Source organism: Sminthopsis crassicaudata, chromosome 2 (assembly GCF_048593235.1).
Source record: "Sminthopsis crassicaudata isolate SCR6 chromosome 2, ASM4859323v1, whole genome shotgun sequence".
Taxonomy (NCBI): domain Eukaryota; kingdom Metazoa; phylum Chordata; class Mammalia; order Dasyuromorphia; family Dasyuridae; genus Sminthopsis; species Sminthopsis crassicaudata.
The window spans coordinates 162014045-162026503 of NC_133618.1; the positions used below are offsets into that span (position 1 = coordinate 162014045).

Below are 12459 nucleotides of genomic sequence, written 5' to 3' on the forward strand. Positions count from 1 at the left end.
TACAAGCCAGGCTCAATAGACTCCTGATTAAGATTCTACCTGTTATTTACTATTTGTGTGACCTTGACATCTATCTTATGATGTTACTGTTCTTGTTGGTCTCAATTTTCCTCATGTATAAAATCAGGATATTGGATCAGAAGGCCTGTGAGGTCCTTTCTACCTCTATAACTAATAATATGGTCAAAAAGCAAAACCTACCCATCAGTATTTCAGGGAGAGAGAGAGGGAAGAGTGGTGTAGGCTTAATCAAGGCACTTTAAACAAAAGGTATTGAAATATTCGTAGGATAAGCTACTGGAGGCAATCCTCAAGATATATTTTTAGTTCTCATTTTCAGCTCACTTTCTGTATTCACCAACCAAAGAATGGGACAGAGTATTATGAGGATTGTGATGTGGGATGCCTCCATCCTACTTAGTTATCTATACACAGTTTCTTTAGAGCCAGGACTTGGTTTTTAATAACCAATATATTACAATGTTCACCCCAGCTGAGAAAGCTAAAATACTGGGGGAACATGAAATAGTTGAGTAGGTTCAAGTATCAATACATATCCTCCTTTCTGCTTTTATTTCTGTTTCTAATTTTCAAAGACAAGCCCAAAGAGAAAACTCTTTTATCCACTTCAAAATGTATCACTCATCAGAAACACAGCTACATTGTTTTCAGGTTTTGACACTTAATGGACTCTCCAGAGAAATATCAGGCTTTAAGCTGGATGACTTATTTGGCTTCTACAACAATATGGTTTCAAAGGCTTGCTTTAAGAACACGGTGTTCTTTGTAGATTTTCAGAAAGAATACAATTCATTATTTTATTTCTTAATGCCCTTCATATGTAAATAAACCAAGGAAAAACAATGAAACTCATTTCGAGGAGAGTTCAGTCAGATAACAAATAGTAGGGAAATTTCTCCAGTGGTTTGCTTCTAGAAAATCAAGGTAGGCATATCTGCCAAGTTTACATGGCCTTCCAAGGGAATAGGCAGCACAGAAGGGGGCATCTTGGCTAAAGAGTCTGACTCCATGAAGTATATGTGGAGTATTTGCTGCTTTTAGTTAGATCACTTTCAGACAAGCTAAGAGCAGTGAGCCAATGTGAAAATAAACTATTGTTTGGAGACAGCTAGTCTATTAGGACTATGTGCATAAATGGATATATTGTATATGTAGACTTTAGCCTCTTCTTAGAGATGTTGCAGATATATTTCTATCTGTGTAAATGGAATTATTAACTAAAATCAAACAGTACATCTTCAACAGGGAAAAAGTTCACAAACAAGTGAATTGTGGCTCTGTTATGGCTATAGATTTTTTTTGGGGGTAGTGATGGTGGGGAGCTTTGTGGTTTTATAAGTTTGTGGAAGACCAAACTAGAAAAAATGACTTGAAAGGTGGGAAGATCAAATTTTGGGAACCATGAGCCCATGGTTCAGTTGAAAGAGCTTTGAACTAGTACTCAGAGACTTAGCATCATATTCAAGTTTTGCCACTTAGTATCTATATGATCATAGATGGGTTATGTAATCTATCTAAGCCTCAATTTCCTTATCTGTAAAATGATGGGATTGTACTAGATGATCTCTATGTTCCCTTTCATCCCTAAATCTATAATACTATGAAAAGCATATTTTTCTATAATTCAACTCTGGAGAATCTTAGGACTGAATTTGCCTCTGTTCTCATGCAAAATTAATATTTTATAGCACAGTATAAATATGACTATACAACATATATTCATATGTGATATAGCATGACAGCAGTAGAAGAAAAGAGACATTAATAACTGGAATCTTATAAAATAGCAATTTTTATATCACCTCTCATATTTAATTAGTACTATTTATTTAACTTTTATAACTTGTAACTCTTTTCTTCCTCCCCTGCTATTATCCTTATAGGTTCTCATTGCTACCTACTTGGACCATTATCATAGTCTCCTAACAGCCATAATGGTTTATTTTAGTGGCTATGAGAAAATTCAAATGTATTTAAATTTGACTTCTTAAATTTTATTTCAGGAACATAGGCAGAACAAAAACTTACATACTAATATACAAAATCAAGTCATAAGATGGCAATTAACTAGTTTCTCTTATTTAACCATCTGTCACAGTATAAATATAATAAAAATTTATAATTTTGCTATTGTTCTTGTCTTTTTTGGGACACGGACTTTTATATATGATATATTCCATGCATCAATGTTCATATATAATATAGAGCATAGTAAGGGCAGGGATCAAAACACATTTCTTTATATTCCCAACTTTAGCAGAGTGCTTTGAAAACAATAGATACTCAATGGATATATTTTTGTTATTTGTGGAATTACCAAATTATGGAGTCAGGAATTGAAAGCAATGGAAAACAGGCCTTACTTGCATAAGAATCCCCTCTATGAATCATACAATCTTTGCTTGTAATCCTAAGTAAAGGGAACCCACTTCCAACAGAAGCAGTCCATTTCAATTCTTGGTTCCTCTAACTTTCCTCTTTGCAATTTTAACCCATCATTCCCACTTTTATCTTCTGGGGCCAAGAAGAACAAAATGAATACTGAAGATAGCTACTCTTTTTTTCCCTGAGGCAAATGGGGTTAAGTGACTTACCCAGAGTCAAGAGCTAGGAAATGTTAAGTGTCTGAGACCAGACTTGAACTCAGGTCCACCTGCCTTCAGGGCTGGTGCTCTAACCACTGCACCACTTAGCTGCCCCCTATCATATATTGTTAAATGCCTAGACTTACCCGTCCTCTAGACTATATGCTCTCAATTTCTTCAACTTACAGAATAGTCTTGGGGTACACAACGAGAGGTCAAAGCCTAGTGACTTGCCCACTGTCACAGTCAGTATAGTATATGTCAGAGCCAGACCTTGAACTTAGGTCTTTCTGATTCTGAGGTTGCCCTCTGTGCATTATACAAATAGTCTCTCTACCTTCTCAGATGGCATGAACATGAGGCCCTCCACCACCCTGTTGCTCTCCTTTGAATAAGTAACACTTTTTCAATGTTCCTTATAAAGTGTGGAGCCCAGAAACAAACATAGTACTTTATGTACAGGCTGACTGGGACAGGGTACAGTTAGATCGCCCATAAACTAGCCCTCAACATCAACCTTCTCTGCTCCTGTTTCTGGGCTGCTGAATTGTGAAGTCATTTAACTATGTTGACTGGATCGATTATAAATTTGTGTTATCTGGTTTCAATGAGATCCTTTCTGCTACAAGGAAATCCTTTTACTCTTTCTTCTGAAATGGATTCTATTTTGCATTTTCTACAGTGGTTATTCTGAATCTTCTTTCCTTAAGTTTCCCATATCATCTCTCTCTTATTCTCTCCACATAAAACCTCACCTCAGACTTTATTGAGGAAGGCCATTTGCTATAATTACCTCTTCTTCCCTGCCATACCCTATTCTATAGCTCAGAACACTTTGTCATTATCCCCCATTCTGTCCTACTTCATTCATTCAACTTCCTGATGAAGTGGTAGTTCTTTTTGTCAATGTTACACTTTCTCCTTGTACTCTTTATCCTATATCCTCCCATCTCCTTCAATAGACTCCTCCTCTTCTCACAACCATTTCCCTCTATTTTCCAATTTCCTTCTATTTACTCTTTCCCTGCTGTCTAGAAATATGCCTAGTTCAACTTTATCTTAAAAAAAATTCACTTGACCCTATTGAGCTTTCAAACTATTGTCTTATGTTTCATTTCCCTTACACAGCAAAATTAAAGAAAAAATATTTATAATCTTTGTCTCCATTTCCTTTCCTTTCAGTCTATTCCCAACTTTTGCAGTATGGCTCCCATCATCATCATTATCATCATCATCATCTTCATCTTCATCTTCATCATCACTACCACTACAACTAACATTTATGTAGCATCTTAATATTTGCAAAGTGCTTTATCTTAACTCATTTTATCCTTACAACAACCCTGTGCTATTGTTATCCTCATTTTATAGTTGAAGTAACGAGATTTGCCCAGAGTCATACAGCTATTACAAGTGTCAAAGGCAACATTTATATTTGAATTTTCCTAACTCTAATTCTAGGTCTAGCACTTCAAACACTACATCACTTGGTTGCCTCATCACTCAACTGAAACTTCACTTTCCAGAGTTATTAGAGATCAATTAATTGCCAAATCCAATAACATTGAACTGTTCTTGTCCTTGTTGTCTATGCAGCATTGATGTTGACCTCCTTTTTGTCCTGGATATTCTTTTTTTCTGGGTTTTCATGGCCTTACTTTACCTTGGTTTCTTCTGTCTGGCTATTCTTTCTGAGTGTCCTTTGCTGCACACATTCTGTCCCCCAAGCATTGATATTTTCCAAAACTCTCTTCTTTTGTTTCCTTAAATTTCCTTTTTTAGCAATAGTTACAAATTTTCTGGATTTAATTATCATCTCTATGCAAATGATTACCACAACAATACATATAGTTTTCATTTCTCTTTGCTCCAGGCCCACATAAGTAGGAGCTTATTGAAAGCTTTCCACCTTAAACTTAATATATCCTAAACTGAAATAATCTTTTCTCCCAAGTCCCCTCCTCTTTTATAATTCTCCATTTCCTTTAATAGTACCACCATTCTTGTAGTCACACAGGTTCACAAAGTAGGAGTTGTCTTGGACTCTTAATTCTTCCATATTTTGGGGAGAGTCCCAGGTTGGCCAATATAAATATCCCTCAGCATAGTACTTTAGTCAACAGTTTTACCTTCAAACCTCCTTAGCATCTGGGCATCCTTGTCCTAGCATATTCATTTCCCCCTTCTGCTCTCTCATCCTGGAACAGCCTGCTGTCATGATAGCTACTTTCTTCCATTGGTCAGTTCCTCCTAGGACCTTCCTTTCTGGGAAAGAACCCAGGCTAGTAGACTTTTATTCACCTCTCAGATGAGCTTCTGACTTTTTGGACTTTCAATATCATGCCTCCAAATGGATACCTTCAACTCCTTCCCTTGCTCCTTTACTTTTCAGCTTCCCTTTGTGTCCTATCTTCTCCTTTACAATGTAAACTCCTTTGGGGAAGGGACTGTCTTTCTTTGATTTGTATTTGTAACTCTAGCATTTGGTGCCTAGTAGTAAACTAGGTGCCTATATAATAAATACTTATTGCTTGCCTGACTATTTCATCCAACAGTATCAAATATAATACAAAAGTCAAGGAGGATGAGAATTGTGAAAAGGTCATTAGATTTGTCAATAAAAAAGAACAGTTCTGTATCTATTTTTGAAGTAAGCTCAAGTGTTATCTCTTATATAAAGTTTTTCTTGATCTCTTCAGCTTCTAGTATCACTTGAAATTACTTATATATATATATATATATATATATATATTCCATATTTATTTATATGTGCATTTTTACCCTAATAGAATGTAAGCTACCTGAGAATGGGGGCTGTTTCATTTTTTTCCTTTTAGTCCCTGTAGTCTAAGTACTTAGTAAATGCTAATTGATTGATTTTTAATTGATTGGCTGTTAGTTTCTTCTTCCTGAGTGCTATATCTCTGATAATGTAGAATAGGCTGTCCCTTACATGTAACATGGGAGTATCATTGAATGGCTCACAGAGAAAGAAGAGATATCTCTAGCTTCTTCTCTTCCAATCTTCTTTAGAGAGACTTTATTCCCCACCATGAAGTGAAGCAGGAAGTTGGGGCCAGAAGCTGACCACTTTGCTGTCTTCAGAGAGAAAATTATATTGTATATAATTATATCTATCTGCTCCCTTAAATATTGTAAGTCTAGGGCAGAGGTAGGGAAGTCTGGCCCACAAGCCATATAAGGCCCATGAAATCGATTACTAAGGCAACTGCAGGCAATGATGAGCTGGAAGCTAAGTACAACAACCTTCCACTGCTTGAGTTTTATATGTTGATAATTTTGTATGAACTATGAATGATGTTATAAATATTTAAATGGCCTTTGGCAGAAAAAAGGTTCCCTATCCTTGGTCTATAGGATGTGACTTTTAAATTCAAGCTAAACTTCTAATTGCTATTTTTTAATGGGGGAAATGAAGGCTCTAGGCTTTATATACAAGGCTAGATTCCATTTCCTACCAAATACTAGTTCTATAATAATACATATAGGAAGTGGCAAAAACAAAAACAAACAAAAATTTATTTATTTAAACTAGAGAAAGTATACATAAGAGAATATATATTAAACAATATAGATCGAAGGAATTCTCCCATTGGGAGTGAAGTAACTAAATGAAGAAAGGGGAGGGGGGGGAAAGAGAGGGAGAGAGTGGTGGAGAGAGAGAGAAAGACAGGGAGGTGGGGAGAAGAAGGGAGGGAGGAAAGGAGATATTTCCAGTTCACTCCCTCAAGTCTGCAAACTAGGGAAAGGGACATATGGAATTAGGCATTTCCTTTCATGTCAGCTTCTTCCCAGAGTGTTATTCTCTCTTCAGTCATCTGAAGTGGGGTTTGCATTGTCCCTCTTCTTTCTCAAAGCTGGAAGTCAGATATACCTGAAAGAATTGTAGAGTCCAGAGACTGGAAAGCACTCAAATTGCTTTGAGCTCTCATCTCTCCTGATACTTCGAACTCTATCCCATCCCTCCTGAAAACCCAGGGAATTGATCTCTAGCAATAAGGAGAGAATCTCATATCAATGGGCTTTAGGACTCAGGTTATATAGTTAAATACTGAAATAGCATTTTTTCCTGTTTTACCTCCTTGTTGGATTATATAAAGCTTGTGCTACATGAAGATTTTCAGGTTGTTGGTTTTTTTTCAGTTGCTCTGCTATTGTGTAACCTATGCATCTCTGATCTGATACTTGTAAAATTTATTTTTTTTGAACCTAATACAAGATGTTACTTTATGTAATCATGATAATGATAAAATATGAGGAAGAGAGCTCAAGAACCAAAATAAGATGAAAAGGGTTCCACAAGTGACATAAATTTTAAGAATAGAGCAAGTAAAATATAAATATCTAGGGGGCAATGTCAAGGCCTGGAACAGTGCCTAATGGTGTCAGGAGAAAAGTGAAAAGACTTTCAGGGAAATGCAATTTCTTTTTTTTTTTTCTCCCTCTACCACTGGTTTACTTATCTTCTTTAGATTTCAAGAAAATCCTCTGTCCATGTTCCTCAGGATCATGGAAAATTAACAAGTTATGTTTTTGAAGTTTAGACACATTGCCATTTAATTTCTCAAGTGTGGTTTAAGAAAGTTTTGTTCTGGAAATGCTTGTTAAAAGTCAACTTCCACCAAGATGACTTAGGATCATCCTGGCACAAGGTCTTTAGATAGTGTTCCCCAGGAACTTCTGGGATATGGGACCCTCAGCAGAATGAAGCCAAAATTTACTGTGAGATGTTACCAGTCTTAAAAGTTAGTCTTGTTTTTGCATTATCCCCTTGAATTGATGGAGAAGTGGGAGTTTCATGCACTGAGTTGAAAGGGAATGAGATGAAACATGAATAACCATATCTTAATGTTGTCTTTTCTCCAGGAGCTGGAGAAAGATGAGAATGTAGTCATAAAATGGAAAGACAACATGGCTTAGGCTCTATGTTATCAGTCAATCAATAATCATTTATTGAGTGCATCATGTTCCAGGCATGGTGCTATATTGTGTATCTCATCAACATCTTTTGAAGAATAAGCTTTTTCAGTAAGCTTCATTGCAAAGAAAGCAAACATATAAATTCAGGGGTTTGCTGAAGCCAGCCTCAACCAATCCTTAGGAACCAATAGCCAATGGCCAATTTTTGGTGTGAGCATTTACACTTTGAAACTTTGGCACATGCTATAAATCAAGGATTGGTTTATTGATTGTCTAGACTTAAGATAAAGAAAATGTTAAATAAGGCAGATTAAGCTCAAAAGTGTAGTATGTGTTTTTGGAGAACTGGTTGTTAAATATATACAAGATATCCTTGGACAAACTTATGTTCTCAAATGATATAAATTTTTTAAACTACTTACCATCATCCATGATTCCTATGGTAACTCCTTTTCCTGTGTATCCTAGCTCCCAGGCTTCAGCCACATTCAAATCAAGTCCTGGAGTCCCATCAGCTTGTCCAGTGTTGATCTGATATATGAATTCAAAAGCAGAAGAGATTTACTTATTTTGTGCAGAGTACTTAGAATTTTCATTTCATATGTATTACAGTGGTGCTTTTATGTTCTTTTCTCATTGTGGTTTCTATATGTTTATTATAAAATGTATATATGTCATATTCTACCTACTACCTTATAAATGCCACAGGGGTATTTATTTTTGCATTTCCCACAGTGTTTTGTATATAGTAGTCATTTCAAAAATGGATTATGGAATCACAGTTATAAATCTGGAAGGGATATTAGAGGCTATTGAGTCCAATACTTTTATAGATGAGAAAAAGCAGGAACATAATAGTTAAATGATTCATCTAGGAGCAGATAGGTGGTGCAGTGAGTAGAATATTGTACTTTGGAATCAGGATGACTCATCTTTGTGAATTCAAATCTGGCCTCAAACAATTACTAGCTGTGTGAACCTGGACAAGTCACTTAACTCTATTTGCCTCATTTTTTAAATTAGCCGAAGAAGGAAATAATAAACCATTTTAATATCTTTGCTAAAAACAAAACAAAACAAAGCCAAAACCTAAATGGGGTCATAGACAATTGACATGATGAATAAAGAACAAAAAATTACCCAGGGTCACAGAGCTATTAAGTATACAGGTAAGATTTAAACCTAGGATTTCCTGAGTCTCAGCCCAGTATATTCCTATCCATAATATCACACTGTTTCTAATTGGTTGTTGAATAAATGAGTAGTTACCATGTTTTGTTGTGTGATCTAATGTGCACGGTTGAAAACAAACTCATGCAAAGCAATAAGATGCCAAATCCACATTTTTGCTCTTCCTTTAAGTCCTGATCCTTATTCTTTAGCAGGATTCACCTCTCAGACAAGACTGTAATGGACTGACTGTTCTATGGATCTTTAAGGCAAGCCATTCCTAGAAAGGTATTCTTTCAGAAAGCTTTTGATGACTTTTTGATTGCCAAGTTCAATGGCTTTTTCTCAAGCCTTATTTCTGAAACCTCTCCACAGTATTTGACACTATTAGGGGAGGGAAAATTAAGAGTCTGGGAGGAATCTGGGTGATGACAAGGGTAGTTCCTTATTGGAAGTAGCACAGAATATATTTTAAAACACCTAAAATGCATGATGTAATTGTTGTGCATGATCTTTATACCCACATACATTGCAATTTCCCTAAAATTTAGTAATACTCTTTGAGATAGCTATGGTCAAAAAATACTGTTTCTGTTGTATCTATTTTGGTTATGAAATTATCTTAACTAGATTAGTTCTTGGATGACGGATCACTAAACCCAAGAGTTTCTGGTTTCAAAGAAACTTTGCACATCAGAAGACTTTATGGTTACAAAGAATTGGCCAGAGCTAATTCTTCACTGGCATAGCATTCAAGAAGAGCTGTTTCAATGCCAAGAATTACTTCTGGGCCAAAATCATAGAATCAGAGATTCATAGCTGGAAGGAACCTTAGAAACCATTAAGTATAGCCTTTATTGTTATAGATAAAAATTATGATTTAAAGAGATTTAATGACTTGTCCATGATTACATAGTTAAATAACTGAGGTAGGGTTAATAATCAACTCTTCTAGCACTCTATCCACATGATGTATAAGCTCCCTCAAATACTGATATTTAGCCAATCAATTTGGACAACAATGAGAAGAAAATACAGGCGTATTTGATTCTCTCTTAGGAAGTGACCAAGTTTACATTCTGGGTAGCCCACTTTTCTATCTTGCCTGACTCCTTGTTTGCTGCCTTAAAACAGAATTCAGAAAATCAGCATGTGCACTTTTAAAATTAAAGTAGCTCATTTCCCCTTAATGGCCTGCCCTGCTGACTAGTATTGGAAACACCTAACCCTTTTTGAGAAAGTAATCCAACCCAGATAAGTCCTAAAGAGCCACTGATAATCCTCAAAAAAGGTCTATTTCTTACAAGCCAGACTAGTTTTCAGTGTTTTAAACTCCAGGGCATTAAGTGCCATACAACTTAATTCCTCCCAGATGTTTCCAGTACCATGTAGAGATAGATGTTCCCTTAGTCACCAAGCTCTTCTCTTTGTACCTTTGTGATGTCACCTAATGTAGTTTTTCCTTCTGATTTCATAGGGTGCTTTCTTTCATTCCTGTGAAGTACTCTCACTTCCTTATCTGTGTACATTATGTAGACATGTATATAGACATTGCATATGTAGACTCGCACAGGAGTATGGGCAAATAAACTCACACATATCTCTTCCTGTTCCTGAAAAATGATTTCAAGGATGTATGTTAAGCTATTAGTACTATCTTGGGACTTATGAAGTGAACACAGTTTGCTTTCAAGAAAATCAGATTTGAGTCAAAGATGCATGGAATGAGAAGCAGTGGGCCCAGGCAGGAGGAGCCAGGAAGGAAAGCTGACCACTTCCAGAAGGTGATTAAATAAAGTAGAACTGTATTCTTTACTAAATGCATTTCCTTAAGTTGGCTGCAGGCTACTATTCATCACAAACAAAATTGGGAAACATAGAAATGGATTCTGAGCTCAAGTATTCAAGAAGAAAAACTTTCTAAAAAAATAATGAGAGGCTTACCAGGTACCACTGCTTTGTAAATAGGGGATCATTCATGTTGATGTCAATTTCATTAATGTCTCTATAACCGCGTTTTTTTCTGTCAAATCCTTCCTGCTGCAAAGCCATCTTTACCTGAAATGACAACGTTGATGCATTATGCAACAAGATATGAACACTGCGAGGAACAGAAGAACCAAGCCATAATTCCTTTGATTTGTTTTCCAGGGACCAGATTCCATCTATATATAACACAGTGCTTTCTTAATGGAAGCTAAATTAATCTTATAGATGCTCTCACCCTGAGATTGCTTCCAGTGAATGTTTATTTGTGCTTATGGCAAACAAATAGGCCTTGATGTGTGCTCCAGGGGTATTTTTCTTGTAACAATTGTTGGGAGGCAAAATGAATATATTCATAGAAATAATGATAAGGAGATCGGGTTCAGCCAACTGTTAATACTGAGTGAAATAAAACAAAAGAAAAATACAGCTATGAAGAAGAATTAGATCAAGCCATGCACTTAAAGGGAAAGAGGAGGCAAAAACAGCATCTATCATTCTTATGGAGGGTTTGCTAGCATTTACATTTGTTGACAGAGTACTGCACCATCACAGCTTGGAAATCTGCCTGGGAAGCCAGCAAGCTCTGAAGCAAAGTACTAGAATGTATAAGTGAGGTAACACCAAATAGAATTTGATTAATGATGGCATTGTCTTCACTATGATTAAACACTTACATGTTGGACAGACAGAAATCTAAACTATAGGATATGAATGGCATTCTTCTATAAGGACTGACACATTTAAACCTAACTTTATTTATTGCCATTCAGCTATAGTGATAACAACGTCTTGACTCATAGAGGATACTGTGATTTAATAATAGTAAAAGCTAATTCACTGCCCCAAAACAATAATGAGTCTCTGAGGAAAGTAGAGGAATATTGCCAGGAAGTGAGTGTGGGAGCTAGGAGTATGCTGTAACCAACTTTAAATGATTCATGAGAGCCAATTGTTAAATTTTCAGTTTGAACATTTATATCTTGGAAATTGGCAAGTGCCACAGATAAAGACTTATTATTTTATTGACTGACTAGACTTAAAAAAAGTTAATGATGCGAATTAGAATTTGAAAATATGTCCTTCTCCCAAGAGGTAGTTGTTAAATATGCACCAGCATATCTAAGAATGCCATTCTAGAATAGTGTGAGGATGAACAGAAAAGAGTGGAGGAACTTGAAAGTACTCCAAAATACTTGAAGAAAAGTCAATTAACCAAAAGCATTTATTAAACACTTACTATGAACAAGATATTGTACTATGTACTGAGGATACAAAGGTTTGTTCTTTTGTCTTTTCTGGTACTTTGTAGAGGGACATTCATTGTTCAGTAATGGCCTTTGAATTTCAAAGAATCATGGAATAGGGCTTGGAAGAAGGAATCTCAGATGACTGGCTCTCTAGTTCAACATACACCTGAACAGGAATTCTTTCTACAACATATCTGGAAAGAGTACATTTAACTTTTGCTTCAAAATTTCCACTGAAGTGGAACCCACTACTTCCAAAGATAGCAATTTCACTTTTTAGACAGTTCTAATTAGAATGATTATTAGAAATAAGTTTGATTTTTTTGAAACCTCTACTCATTGCACCAAATTACACTTCTGGGATTGAGTAGAACAACTCATTAAATGGACAGTAGTCTAATCTCTTTCCATTTTGTAAGTGAAGTAGTTGAAAATTTTAAAAAGTCAAATTTAGGATTAATCTGATGTGGGAAAGCTGGAGGGTTGTGACCTGAACAATTGGATGA

The 12459-nt window shown here is 35.9% G+C and overlaps 1 protein-coding gene across 2 annotated transcripts in view; it reads right to left on the bottom strand.

The window, feature by feature from the left end:
• PCSK2 (proprotein convertase subtilisin/kexin type 2) overlaps positions 1-12459 on the bottom strand; it is a 295115-nt gene that overhangs the window by 147028 nt on the left and 135628 nt on the right. For both annotated transcript variants that reach the window (XM_074287811.1, XM_074287812.1), the window contains exons 3-4: positions 10662-10775; positions 7970-8078 (exon numbers count right to left, since the gene is read on the bottom strand). In XM_074287811.1, coding sequence (XP_074143912.1) covers positions 7970-8078; positions 10662-10775 — 223 coding nt within the window. The remainder of the gene's footprint in view (positions 1-7969; positions 8079-10661; positions 10776-12459) is intronic.